Below are 14,188 nucleotides of genomic sequence, written 5' to 3'. Positions count from 1 at the left end.
ATTTATATTTTATGTGCAAGTTATTAGTATTTAGTTACATATTTCCTATCAACTTTGTTTAAAGACATACTCCTTCCGTTTCACAAAGAATGACCTGGTTTGACTTGGCACGGAGTTTAAGTAAAGGCAGAATGGTCTGGGAGACCCTCGTACTTGTCTCATTTTGTCACCTAAGCCCTTCTAATCTAGACTTTGCCAACTAAATCCTCGAACCCACTGAAATCCAACATTTTAAACCCTTTTTTTGACCTGTCATCCCATGTGGCAAAAGTAGTTCAACTGCGTGAATTACACCCACTTTAGGAGCGTGAGATGCTTTTAAAAAGCCAATAACGGTCATTTTTGGCCATCTTCCCCAAATTCCCCTAATTTCTTCTTCAAATATCCAAAATGTCTTCTCTTTCTCACTCATTTATCTCTCTCCAAATTTTTTCTTCTTCTCCATAATTGATCAGGCCTTTTTTGTCTATATTTTATTTTTCTCGCCTTTTTCTTACTCGCTAATTTTTTTGTTCTTCACAATGACTGTTTGTTTTTGCTATTGTGGGCTTCATGCTGAACTTAAGATGTCAAGAACATCAACAAATCCAGGAAGAATGTTTTGGGGCTGTCAAAAATACACAAATGGTAATGGATGTGGATTTTTTCAATGGGCTGATATGGCTGATCCTACCTACCAAGAACAACACTACATGAAGAATCAATCAACAAATGTTGATCATGGAAGGCATAGGCATGGAAGGCAAGGAAGGCATGGAAAGCATAGAAGGCATGGAAGACAGGGGAGATCGAGCATTAGTACTGATATCAGTGTTGTTGTGATTGTTGTCATTTGGTTTCTATCTTTTGTATTTAAGATGTATTGATGATTTGTTCATTTGAGTACTATGATAATGTATGAAAATATCCAGATTAAGACTTATAATTATCATAGCAAATACATAAGCAAAAATAACTTGTTTGTCATAGCAAGCTAACACAACAGTTGAAAATTAAGTTAATAGTGAAAAGTATCATAGATAATGTCATTGAGAATTTAGCTAAGCAAAACATGAGTCTTTACTATGAAATTTATGTATCTTGAGTACTTGGTGTGGACTGAGTGGCTCGCTTGTAACTTTGTTCTTGTAGCTGCCTTTGAGTAACTGCAGCTCCACCCTTCCACCTTAGTCCATTGGGTTTGTAACCAAGATCGATATTGGTAGGCACTGAACTCTTCAACAGTGCACAATGTAACACTTTATCAGTAGTTGCAGACTGTTAAAAGGCAATAATGATATTAGTTAGAGAGATTCTATAGAATCAAATTAAAGGTCCCTAAATGATAATACTTACCCTCTCAATCACACTACCATTTGCTCCAAATAGCACACCAAAACCAGCTGTTTTTGGCTTCTCTGTTCTTGGCCTCTTATATCCGGGATTTGCACCACCTCTTTTAACTTTGCTACTTTTATTTGAGCCACTAGCACTAGTAGTTGACTGTTGAGTACTAAATTGACTTGTTGGTTGAGCAACACTTGCAAAATTTAAAGAAATACTTGCAGCACGTCCACCAGTAGTTGTTGCAGCAGTAGTTGCACCTCCAGAAGCTGTTGAAGTAGTGGCTGGTCTTTTAGTAGTTGCACCACCACTTCCACCGGTAATTACACCTATAGAAGCTGCTGAAGTAGTTGCACCACCACTTTCACCAGTGGCACCACCAGTAGCCCCACCAGTTACGCCTGTAGAAGCAGCTGAAGTAGTTGCACCACTACTTCCACCTGTAGCAGTTCTTGCAGTTCTAGTAGTATAGCCATTTTTCTACATACAAAATTTTTTCAAACTGAATTAAGAAGTATTGATAAAAATAAATTTCATTAACAAAGTTGAAGAAGTTAAAGCAAAACTTACAACAATTGGACATCTTTTCTTGTTATGTCCAAAATTTCTGCTCAAAGAGCATTTCATTTTTCTCCCCTTCCTTGTAGCCTTTCCAAACTTCTTCTTACTAGGTTCATCACTATCTTTAGACCTTTTTTTCCTTGGTCTTTCTGGCATAGGAGTGATTTCAAGTGGCTCAATAGATGACCTTGTGCTCTTGGGCCACATCTTCATGTTTGTCATAGGTTGAATGAACCTACTGTAGGCCTTCAAATATGTTTCCTTCTTGTACCAGTGGTCAACAAATGACTCAATATCTAGATCCTTGTAATGCATTGCAGTAATTGCATGTGCATAAGGAATCCCCTTCAGTTGCCATGACCTACAACTGCACACTTTCTTTTTGAGATTAACAACATGTTTATATGGTGGATGCTGAATCTCATAGCCATTATCTCCATTAAATTTAACTTCACATATGGCTGCATGTTCAGCATTGTCAGTAAGAATTTGCATAGCCATAGGTGACACATCAGTTATCCATTTTTCAGAAAACTCCCTCATTTGAGTCATTCTTTCCATGACTTTGACTCTAATTTCCTCTAACATTGTGATGATTGATTTGAATCTAGCTGCCAAGATCCAACTATTAAATGTCTCACACATATTATTCTCAACTATGTCACACTTGCTATGGTCCTTGAATAATGCCCTACACCATGCATTTTTGTTGTACTTTAACAAAGCTTCCACAATACCTTCTCCCAACAGACTCATTTCATCAAGTTTTGATTGTAAATGAACTTCAAATGGAGCCCTGGCAACCTGCCAAAACTTCTTCCTCCTTTCTTCACCACTCCATACCTTCTTCCAGTTGGCCCATATATGTCTAGCACACCATCTAATCTCAGCATTTGGTAATAAATCAACAAGTGCTAGGTTAAGACCCTATCAAAGAAAAAAGGCATGCCAAGGAAAAACAATAGGAACATAAGTGTAACATAGAAATTGCTATAGCAAAGTAAAACAAATACTACAAAGTGTTCTCATACCTTCTGCATATCAGACATAACTGTCAGTCCTTCACCTTCAGTTTGTGTCAGTTCCAAATCATGTTTGATGCACTTGATAAACCAAGACCATGTGTCCTTGGATTCTTTATTAACTACTGCCCATGCTACAGGGTACATCTGATTATTTCCATCCTTGGAAATGCAAGACAACAGTTCACCTCTACATACACCTTTCAGAAATGCACCATCAAAACCAATTATCCTTCTACACCCCTCCATCCAACCACTTTTTAATGCTCCAAGACAAATATAAATCCCTTAGAATACCTCTTTTCCAGGAATTGTATTCTTGGATGTCCTAACAACCACAGTAGTTCCTGGATTTGTAGACTTCAACTCCTCAGCATAGTCATACAATCTAGCAAATTCCTCTATGAAATCACCCATATGCTCATTCATGACTTTCATTTTTGCTCTTCTACAACTTGTTTTACTAACATATAATCCATAATCCTTTTGTACCAAGCCTTGAATCTGATGGAGTCTGATGCTAGGCTCACTCATGATTCTGTCTTTATAAGTCTTACAAATCCAGTTTGGAGTACACAACTTGTTTCTTGTTTTTTTGAAACACTTATGGACAGGAAAATATGTCTTCACAATAAAATTTCCAGTATTACCCTCAATACTTCCAAGAATATACCAAGGACAACCCTTCTTATTACACTTTGCCCTGATTCTCTCCTTTTCATTAGGTTTAAGTTTAATGTTCACACCCTTCTGAATAGAGTAAGTCTGTAGTGCTTCTCTAAACTGAACATTATTCACAAAAACCATATACAACTGAAATACAATTTTTTTGGCAGTTGGGTCAAAATAGACCTTTGTACTTGAATTTCTAGCTGGTGGATCTACAACCTCATCAGAATCAACAGGATCCCCTTCATCCTCACTAATATCACTGTCAGGATCTCAGCTATCAAAATACAAGTCATCCCCACCCAATTTTCCTTCATATCTTCCCCTCTTATTCTTATAAATATCTTCAAAACCAGTATCTATACCAACAGGACCAGAAGGTATCTCATCTACATTTATTCTAGCAGCCTTCTCTTTATTAACTTGTTCTTGAATGTTAGACTTCCTAGCTTCAACAAACTCAGAATCCAAGTCACTTAAGTCATCAATGTTCTCATCAACATCATAAAGTGACTCAGAATCAGATTGTTTAGCATCTACATCTACATCAGATTCATCAGATGTATGAAGGTGGTAGGAAGAAAAGTCATTACCTTGACCTTGACATTCATCTTCATCTAAGTCCTCTAAAGAAACCTCAGGAGCAACAGCCTCCTTATTCTTACCCTTGTCTACACTAGGTTGCTGATCTTCTTTTATATTTGTATCATTTTTATCAGATGGTTGAGGGGAAGACACATCAGCCCTAACATTTATAACAGTATGTGGTGGGGGCTTACCTTTTTTGGGAGTAAGCAATTGGGAAATTTGCACCTCAGTAGGATCCTCAACAATTAAAGGAGTACTAATTTGATGTACCACATACACATCAACAAAGTCCCCACCCTTTAAGTTGTTAATAAATCTTAACACATCAGTATCACTTTTCAACATATAAAAATCACCTCTTTTGTTAACTTTGCACCCAAAGGTTTCAACTTGTTCAACTCCCAATTCTCTAGCTAATTTATGAAAAAACATAATATGAAGCTCATCCATATCGATTCTTATTTTTTCAAGATCAGAAATTCCATTAGCATACCTGAGTTCAGGATCTGATAAAAAACAGCCCCCATAATGCATTTGAAGTGTAATAATTGTTGAACCCATATTCTTACCATGCCTGCAAAGTCACGAGAATACAATTAGATGATTGACAAAAAGCCCTAAATGACCAAAAAGCCCTAATCGAAAAAAAAAAACTTAATTTTAAACTAATTCTTTATGGAACACAACAAAAACCTCTATAATAATCTGATATAATCCAATTGGAGCACTAACAAGAAAGAAATCCAACGCAATTGATAAAAAAAATAAAAAATTCAGATACGAAAAAACCCTAAATTCAACAGATATTCACGACAAATGCCATTGAATGCATAATACTTCTACAAATTGTTATTAGGCATGTAAAAAATCAAAATCCTCCCTAAAATCACACCACGACCTCTACAACAACTAAGCCCTAACAAGAACTCAAAACAACAAAATTCAAAATGAAAAACCAAAAACACAACTGCAAAACAAAGAGAATGAAAATTAGTCAAGAAACTTACAACTATGGAGTGAAACGCGAACTCAAACACTTAACAAAATCGAAAAATATCGCAGTGAGCAACAATGTAAATCGGGATTAAGGGAGTAGAAGGGTCTAGTTGAAAAAGTGAAAGGAAAGAAATGTTTGAAAGAAAAGGATTAGCCTATTTTTAACATGTCATATCCTATGTGGCATTTTTACATGATGTGGAAAGCTACGTGTGGCGTTTGTAGTTCACGCACCACTGAGTGGTCAAAAAAAGGGTTTAAAATGTTGGATTTCAGTGGGTTCGAGGATTTAGTTGGCAAAGTCTAGATTAGAAGTGCTTAGGTGACAAAATGAGACAAGTACAATATTGGACAGAATGTATGGAAGATATAAAACTATTAGAACAATTAATGGAAGAAAATTTATATATGTACCTAAGAACCCAAGATATGTTATATCTAGAATATATCATAAATAATATTAAAGAGATATCAAGATTAAGACCCTTAAAAAAGGAATATTATGATAAAATCTTTAAGATAAATTCCTCACTTACCACACTACCAAAGATATGACTTCCTCAACTACCAATTCTGCACCTCCCGTGAAGTGGCTCGTGAATGAGAGCCTATTTTGGGCAGTTTCTTGGGCTCATTGCCTAGGCTACCACGAACCACACCACGATCCGTGGTCCCCACCACGAGTCGTGGTCACTAAGGCAGTGTCTAGGGGAGAGTGGACTGTTTTGGTCCTCTCTCTTTCGTCCTTACCCACCTCCTTGATTCTTACCCTCTCGTTTTAGTTCTAGTTTAGCCTAAAAATTTTTGGAATGTTACACGCGACTAAGTCGAACCTTTTCCATAGTCTCTTGTATCAGCTCGGGCCCTATCAATTCAACCTCACCAACTCAAACCAACCTATAGGAGACCTACACCTTCTACCATAAACATCCTCAAACGGTGTCATCCTAATGCTAGAATGATAGCTATTATTATAACCAAACTCAATCAAAGGCAAGTGAACATCCCAATTACCCTTGAAGTCAATCACACAAGCTCTTAACATATCTTCTTAAGTTTGAATGGTACGTTCATCTTGTCCATCAATATGAGGATGGAAAGTCGTGCTAAGTAGGTATTTGGCCATGCGATACCATATCACGATATGGTATCGTGAGATGGAATCAGCATTTGGACATGTAATTTTACGCTGATTCCATATCATGAGAGGTGATACCATATTCTCCAGAAACCATGATATGGAATTATATGGTGATTCCATATCATGATTTGGGATCTTTTAATACAATAATTGATCCATGAGTTTATATTTTGTTAAAACAACTCCACATTTATATCTACTAACCATTTGTTTCATATGTAAATAAAATTTATAATCACATCATTACTTTTTAAAATTTATTATTCTCACCGACATAAAGTTTATTATTCTCACCAACATATAGTCACTTTAACTCATACCTCATAATTGTGAAACTTTTCAACATTCATTTGAAACAATTAACCAGCATGTTAAAATAGTTGCCGAGGCAATTAGCAAGATGACACCAACATTTATACAACCAAAAAATATGACTGGTGTACATTCCAAAATTTGACATAATACTCGATTTTGGCCTTGATTTAAGGTAAAATTTCAATCACATTAATAAATTTATTTTATGGCCTCAATAAGTGCACATTTATATTTTATGTGCAAGTTATTAGTATTAAGTTACATATTTCCTATCAACTTTGTTTAAAGACATACTCCTTCCGTTTCACAAAGAATGACCTGATTTGACTTGGCACGGAGTTTAAGTAAATAAAGAAGACTTTTGAATCTTGTGGTCCTAAATTAAAGTTATGTCAAATGTACAAAATTGCCCTTAATCTTATGGTCTTAAACATGCCACGTGGAATGCAAAAAGTAAAATGTTACCAAAAAAGGAAAGAGGTCATTCTTTTTTAAACTGACTAAAAAGGAAAGGAGGTCATTCTTTGTGAAACGGAGAGAGTAATATTTATTTTATGACTTTGCATTGTCTTGGAAGCATTATTTTTATGAAGTGCATTCTATAATGCTTCCAATTTATTTTATGTTCACTAAACTAATATTGATGTATTTTTTTATTTAGTAGGATTATGTTGGTGCGATTGATGGAACATATATAGAAGGGGAGGTTCCTAAAGCGGTGCAACAAGCATATCGTAATCGCAAAGGAGGTTCCTAAAGCGGTGCAGCACTACAATTTATGTTCAATTTTTTTTATTAAATTAAAGTTAGATGAAACAATTACTTAAGTGGAGAACAAATAACTTTGTAATAATATATTATGCGATTTTATAATTTTTTGTGTATTTGATAAGATTGAATAAACAATTGGGGCTATTTTAATATTTTTACAACTTATGAGATTTTTATGTTTATGAGAAAATATACAAAACAAAAATTTCATATCGCATGTCCAAACAAACCTTCAATTTCATCTCATGATTCCATATCATGATACCATATCATGATTCCATATCATGATACCATATCGCATGGCCAAACGGGCCCTAAGTTTCACGTGAGTACCAGGATCTTTCTGAAACGACTTCCAAACTGAGATGTAAACTGAATACCACGATTGAAAATAATGGACAATGACACTCCATACAACCTTACCATTTCACGAATATAAATCTTCACATCTATGACGAAATACCAAGATTTTAAATTGACGGAAAAATCTTCTCTTATCGCAATAATATCCATTATTTCTTTCCAAATCCCGATGGATCGTCAGAATTTGGCCATAAATCCGGACAAACTTTAAACTAATGCAGACTTTTGCCTTGTCACTACTCCTGATGAATCACAAAAAATTGTTCTCAATTTATGACGGATTATCAAAATTATAATCACAGTTCTGACAAATTGCCAGAATTAGTCACAAAACTTTGACTGGTCACCACAACTTGTTGTGTAAATTTTTTTTACCAATATACTCTTATTCAGAATTGGTCTGAATCAACTCCAAATGACTCCAATTTCGATATACAATCTTCTATTACCAATTTGATAATTTCAAACATCTAGATTCACCTTAAAGCTTCAAAAATTGATAAACCTATTTTGTTTTCTTAAGAAAAATTCAAACTCAACAAAACATAAATATTTTCTCCAATCAAAGCTAATTTCTCTTTTATGAACTGTGGATGGGAGTTTATAATTTTAGATAAAACTGGAAGAAGAAAATAAATAATTACTCTCTCCGTCCACAATTGTTTGTCAAGGTAAGATCATGCACACCCCTCAAGGAAAATTTAATAGAAGGTGTAATTTGACTAATATAACCCTATTATACCAAGAATATCAAAAGTCTATATAACTTTTCAATTGAACTACACTATCATTGGCAAAATTGGAAAAAGGTGATTAATTGTTTCTTGATTGTTTAAATTGACAATTAATCTTGAACATCTATTTTTAGTATACCTGTCAAATAATTGTGGACGGAGGGAGTATGTGAGAAGCGAAACTCTTTTTTCATCCCCAACAAATAAATAGGTTTAAAAAGCTATATCTCATGCCTTTGTTTTGCCCTTTTCCCCCACTAATTTTCCTCTCCAAAGAAAACACAGCTCGTAGAGTAGCGAGAACCTCCTCTTGAGTTTTCATCTCAGGTAGCAGTTGAAGATTTTTTTTCCATATATTCTAGCTTAGTAAATGTAGTATGAGACTCTTCAGTTGCATTTATACCTTTTTTCCGTTTTGGGTATGTGAAATTTTTGTTAAATTTAAAAAATATGGAGAATGTACTCAAATAACTAATTGCCACAGTTAGAACAGCTGTTGAATTCGACGGATCCAAAATTTTAAGTCAGTTGAAGGAGAGGTCACTGCACCCACTGCTACTGTTGTGGCAGTGAGTGCGAACTTCGTGTTTAGTTATGAGTATTTTAAGCATTGTCCTCTTTCAGCTGTAAAAAAGTTATATAGTTCTAGCCAGTGGCTGTTGGTTTCATTTTAAATATTCAGTTTCAGATCTTGGTTAAATCAATAAATAGAACTGAGATTATAGTTGAAACAACTAATAGAAAACCAAAATAACTTGTTATAGTAAGCTTGAAAGAGCTAAATCAAAATGAAATGTGTTCTCTTTATACATATCTGGAGAGCTAGTGGTGAACGGTTCAAAACTCGGTAGATAATGGTGTCACCCTTCTACCCTTCTCCAATTAAATATGAGTTCTTTTTTTCTGTGGCAGGGGTTTGAACTCATGACTTGCGCCTAATCCACACATCATCTGTTGCCCCCTTCCCACTAGACTATAGTCGTCGAGGGTACACTATGTTTGGAATGCACTTAAGTAAGTTTCCATTTGCAACATAGGAGGATATGCCAAAAATCTTAAATTCAGCAAAAGATCCTCACCCATGTTAATGTAGGAATGTGTTAGTCTTTGGTTTATCAAATATGACACTAGTAAATGCTTAGTTAAGTGGTAATCAGTTGTTCTGTAGTTGGAGGATGTTTCTCCTCTTTTGGTGGGTGTCTTTCCTTCTTAGAATCAAATAGATATTTATTGATTACATTGTTATTTCCTCATACATATAATTCAAGTGGCCTTGAATCTTTTGAAACTAAGAAGGGTAAACATGAGAAGAAGATATCTAGCTATAGTTTGTATTCATTCGCTTATTTATTTTATTTTTAAATAAAAGGATCGAGCACTTTATGCTTTCTACCTCCAAGTCCTCACTGAAGCTTAGCATAGAGGCAAAACAGCTGCATGTCCACCCTCTAACTCTTGAAGTACAGCGTTTACTAAAAATACAACTTATTTGTGTTGTATAATGCATATTCTATTTAATTCTTTCAGAGGACATCTTACATCAGAGTTTCTTCTTTGCCTCATTTCGCTCCTAACATTTCTTAGTCTTGTTAATACTTGGTTGGCGTACTTTTAATATCAATCTGTAATGTTTAAAACTTTTGCGATTATATTCTTATTAACTTGCAATTAATGTGGAACATGTTTCAGTCATTGCAACTTTGTGAAAAAAATGTCAAGAAGGCCAAATACCTCTCGCCGTCTTGCAGATGCTGGGAGCATTCCGTTTATCGGCGCCTTTCACCCGAAATCACGTCCATCTCCTTTATTGTCTATAGGACTTGTGGTTGTGGTAAAGGACAATTTCTTTTTCTTATTACCTGCCATCTGTTGACGTGCCCCAATTATTATTAACAATGTTTTGACACTTTTCATGAGAAGTGCTTGTACATGAAGACATTGTAAAGAGATATATTTCTGGAAAAAAAGTCAAAACAAAGAAAAACATTTGCATAGATATGAATATAGAACTGCTTGAATTGAAAAGATAATTCTAAGATACGATTTATTCATGGGAAGCTTTTATTCATAGGCCGCAATGCTTAAGTTTAAGCGTGCATTGTGGATACAAGATTGTATGTTAATGAAGGGATCTTTTCAAGTGTCAAAAGACCATAATTTTCTTGCTACTAAATCATGCTCACAGTAATGGAGGGTTGAGCTCCTTGTACTATCCTTTCTTGTACCATCAACCCAATGATGACTGTGGAATTGTGGGATTAAGATGCCATTTTAACCATAAAACAAAATCATGTAGAGCTATCAGGCTTATGTTTGATACACAAGAGGGCTTTATTTTGGTGATAATAACAAAAAGGGGCTTATTGTTGTTACATAATCTGTGCAGAGCTTAGAAGCTATTCACTTTTGGTATCTGATCAATTCATCCCACAATAACAGAAGCTTCAGCAGATAGGGTGAGAGAAGCTACCAAAAATGAGGGCTTGACTTGCCTGTTTTTACATAATGCAAGATCATGAAGAAACACAAACATCATTTCAACGTTATTTTGATAATTCAAATATCAAAATTTGTCATTTCCCCTTCCTGTATCTCATTGCTCATCAGTTTATGCCTTCATGGTAGGGTGTGATGTATTTGAATTAATACATATCTTATTCTGCATATAAATGTCTTCTCTTCCACACTTACTGATATATCTACCATTCCATTGGTGGGCACGTTTTGCATAACCGCCTCTGCTTTTAAGGGACTACTCTTTCTGGAAGTTTGAGAAAGTGTTGCCAAATCAAATTATCTGTTCATGATCTTATTACTGAATCTTAAATGATCCCAATGCAATAGTACCTGTTGATCTGATCTTTTATCATGACATTTCAGGGAGCATTGTTGATTATTGGTTATTTGTATCACGGTTCAGGTGAATTTTGTCTTATAGTTTGGGTATTTCTCCCTATGGGATCATGTGTAGCAATTGTTTCTTCTTTTATTTTATCTTCTATAACATAATCTGTACAAAGAAGATTTCCTACTATCATCATTTTCATAGATTGATTGCAGGCTTGGTATCTTTTTTCTGTGCCTTCTGATGTACTTTCTCTTTGTATAGGTGGAGCTGTTGATGCTTTCAGTAGACTTGAAGGTAACCAGCTACAACTGAATCAATCTTGCATTGCTACTCAACATGAAGATGTATTACCTATTTACTTGAACATTTTTTAATCTTCCAAGGGAGGTGAAGTAAAAGGCTATAATTAGAATATTATCAAGATTTTGCTACTTAAGTCCGTTAGACGTACCTTTCCAGTGAGATAAATAGTATCTCACATATTTTTCTCTTGAATTTTTAAAATCTTTTTCTGCAAAAGAGATTCGGGGTGTGGTGCCCATGAAAACACTAGATTACTCATTTATATACATTGTACTTACTGGAAAGACTAAAGATCTGTCAAATGTCAATCTTGTTCACCCTGGAAGAATCCTCGGAGTAATATTATTGTTAGCTTTTCTGTTCCTCATTTTTCCTATGAACTGTTTTTGCATACTTGCAAAGGAATAATCTCTGCTCTTGGTTATTCACCAGTAATCTTATTTAGAATTTGACTTTCTCACTTTCTTTATCTTTATAAATAAAACTTTTTAGGTGGTGTTTCATGCACATCAGAACTTCAAAGAGCATTACCTATATTACAGAAAGTCTATGGTGACAGCATGCGAAAAGTATTGCATGTAGGGCCTGACGCTTGTTCAGTGGTGTCTACACTGTTAAAAGAGGAGGGTACTGAAGCATGGGGTGTTGAACCCTACGAGTTAGATGAAACTGATGAAACTTGCAAGAGTCTTGTTTACAAGGGAATAGTGCGAGTAGCTGATATCAAGTTTCCTCTTCCCTATCGTTCAAACTCATTCTCTCTTGTCATAGTGTCGGATGCAGTGGATTACTTGTCTCCAAAATATCTCAACAAGACTTCCAGAATTGGCGAGGGTGGCAGCTGATGGTTTGATTGTTTTATCTGGTAAATTCAAGAACAGTCTTGGCTTCTTCCACACCCCCCCCCCCCCCCTTAAATAGTTCAGCTAATATAAAATTCACATATAAACTCTGAGTGGGTCATTTAAATGTGAGGTAGGGTAAGCTTCATGTTTTTTTGTTGTTAGAGGACATTTATTTTCGAGTGATATTTAAGCGTAAGATAGCTATTTTACATTTTGCTAAAATAACTTTCGAAATTTGGCTGCCCAGTAAGTCACTGATCTTTGCTTTGTAGCTAAATTTCTAAAGATGGTATGTTTATTTATTTGTTTAAAATTGGAAAACATAGATCATCTTTATTAAGATAGAGCTGTCCGTCTTATTGCATATGCGCCGTGTAAACCAAATTCCTACAATTGTTTTTGTGCTATAGATTTTTATGTTGAGTTTGCAAATAGTGTATATCTTTTGTATATTTGGCTATTGAATGTAGTTATTTTTAGCTGACCAGCCAAATGTGTAACTTACTGTTAAAAAAATCAAAGCATTCAACCCATTTTAATTTGGTGGAGGGGGGTGGGAGTGAGAGAAGGGTTTGATCGATACTTTTTATCTTTTTTTTATCCATTTTGCCAGTACTAACAGGTCTAGTAATTTGTGCCAATCTCTTCTGGCAATGCTGGTGAAAACCCATTGTTCGTGGATTCAGTAAAATAAAGATTGATGCACATAATTCCATTATACGTAAGCTTTGGCTTTTGATCACCTATACTTCTGATCTATTAGGAAAAAGAAGCAGCACAGAGAATAAGGTGCTCCCCTTGCTTGTTTGCTATTTGATTCTTCCTAGTCACTTATTGCATAATTTGGGTCATCTGTTTAAAGGTGTTCTCTGTTTTGGAAGATTGAAACTTGCTTATCTTCTCTGTTTAGGACAAATTGCGAAGTTCGTCCTGGTGGATTGGATTTTTTGCTCAATCCAGCTTAGAAGAGAATGAAGTTGCAATCAAGAAGTTTGAGCAAGTGGCAAGCAAGAGGTTTTATCAGCCAGCTTGCCAAATTTTCCACCTCAAACCACTCCATTGAGAAATCCTTAGTTGTTCCAAACAGATATAAAAGCGTCTGCAGCTGTGTTAAATTATCGTTTGCCAATTGCCACGACAATCCGGCGTTCCAATTGTGAAGTATCAACCTGAATCAAAAAAGAGTTGTGTAATGTCAACCTGGATGGTTGAATTAACAATTTTGTTGGAGGAATTTGGTTCTGTAAGATGGTCTCCAGAATATAATATATGCATCCCACAATAGGAGCTTTCAATCAATTAGTATTGCTTGTGGTTGCAGCACACAACTTTTTTTTTGTCTTACAATTGATGGTTGAGTATTGTGTAAACACGAAACACAGTAATTTATTATTCATTTATTTACTTTTGGGAAAAAGGACAAATATACCCCCGAATTATCAAAAATGGTATACAAATACCCTTCGTTATACTATTGAGACACTAGAACCCCTGCCGTCCAAAAAGTGGAACATTTATACCCTTCACTCTGTTAGGGTTTTGCCTTGATTTTCTTACCATAATTTAAGATTTATTTTTCCTTAAAGAAAAACCAAAACATTACCGTAAATGTTTTTACTTTTTCCTGAAAGGAAAATATAATATACTTTCATATTTGGTTTATTCTCTCCTTTTAGGACTCCTTTTCTAGTAGGAAAGGTTTTAGGACT

General features: G+C 35.1%; 2 protein-coding genes and 1 pseudogene across 3 annotated transcripts; 1 reads left to right on the top strand and 2 right to left on the bottom strand.

Annotated features, from left to right (window-relative positions):
• Positions 1–1,071: 1,071 nt before the first annotated feature.
• Positions 1,072–2,106, bottom strand: LOC125863948 (uncharacterized). The gene is made up of 3 exons (XM_049543912.1): positions 1,894–2,106; positions 1,336–1,803; positions 1,072–1,257 (listed from the first exon to the last, which is right to left on the bottom strand). The coding sequence occupies exons 1-3, from the start codon at positions 2,104–2,106 to the stop codon at positions 1,072–1,074; spliced, it is 867 nt and encodes a 288-aa protein (XP_049399869.1).
• A 67-nt stretch (positions 2,107–2,173) lies between these two features.
• On the bottom strand, positions 2,174–4,724 carry LOC125863947 (uncharacterized). The gene is made up of 5 exons (XM_049543911.1): positions 3,929–4,724; positions 3,204–3,817; positions 2,916–3,068; positions 2,335–2,811; positions 2,174–2,245 (listed from the first exon to the last, which is right to left on the bottom strand). Exons 1-5 carry the CDS (start codon positions 4,722–4,724, stop codon positions 2,174–2,176), a joined length of 2,112 nt encoding a protein of 703 aa, XP_049399868.1.
• Positions 4,725–8,792: 4,068 nt separating this feature from the next.
• LOC125865025 (probable pectin methylesterase CGR3) lies at positions 8,793–13,646 on the top strand (annotated as a pseudogene). The gene is made up of 7 exons (XR_007446307.1): positions 8,793–8,810; positions 10,173–10,314; positions 11,364–11,403; positions 11,593–11,625; positions 12,127–12,517; positions 12,703–12,725; positions 13,390–13,646. The product of XR_007446307.1 is annotated as a probable pectin methylesterase CGR3 (transcript).
• Positions 13,647–14,188: the final 542 nt, after the last annotated feature.

The sequence above is a fragment of the Solanum stenotomum genome, chromosome 5 (assembly GCF_019186545.1).
Source record: "Solanum stenotomum isolate F172 chromosome 5, ASM1918654v1, whole genome shotgun sequence".
Lineage (NCBI taxonomy): Eukaryota > Viridiplantae > Streptophyta > Magnoliopsida > Solanales > Solanaceae > Solanum > Solanum stenotomum.
Note: the sequence above shows the minus strand (reverse complement) of the source record. Positions and strands in the feature narration are given on the sequence as shown.

Excerpts from the sequence above, each read along its gene's own strand:
- LOC125863948 (XM_049543912.1), bottom strand. The coding sequence starts at position 2,106 with ATGACAAACATGAAGATGTGGCCCAAGAGCACAAGGTCATCTATTGAG. Across the intron at positions 1,804-1,893 it reads AGAAAAGATGTCCAATTGTT|AAAAATGGCTATACTACTAG; the intron begins GTAAGTTTTGCT and ends TTTTGTATGTAG. Across the intron at positions 1,258-1,335 it reads ATGGTAGTGTGATTGAGAGG|TCTGCAACTACTGATAAAGT; the intron begins GTAAGTATTATC and ends GCCTTTTAACAG.
- LOC125863947 (XM_049543911.1), bottom strand. The coding sequence starts at position 4,724 with ATGGGTTCAACAATTATTACACTTCAAATGCATTATGGGGGCTGTTTT. Across the intron at positions 3,818-3,928 it reads TCCTGTTGGTATAGATACTG|GGGATCCTGTTGATTCTGAT; the intron begins GTTTTGAAGATA and ends GTGAGGATGAAG. Across the intron at positions 3,069-3,203 it reads ATACAATTCCTGGAAAAGAG|GATGGAAATAATCAGATGTA; the intron begins GTATTCTAAGGG and ends TGCATTTCCAAG.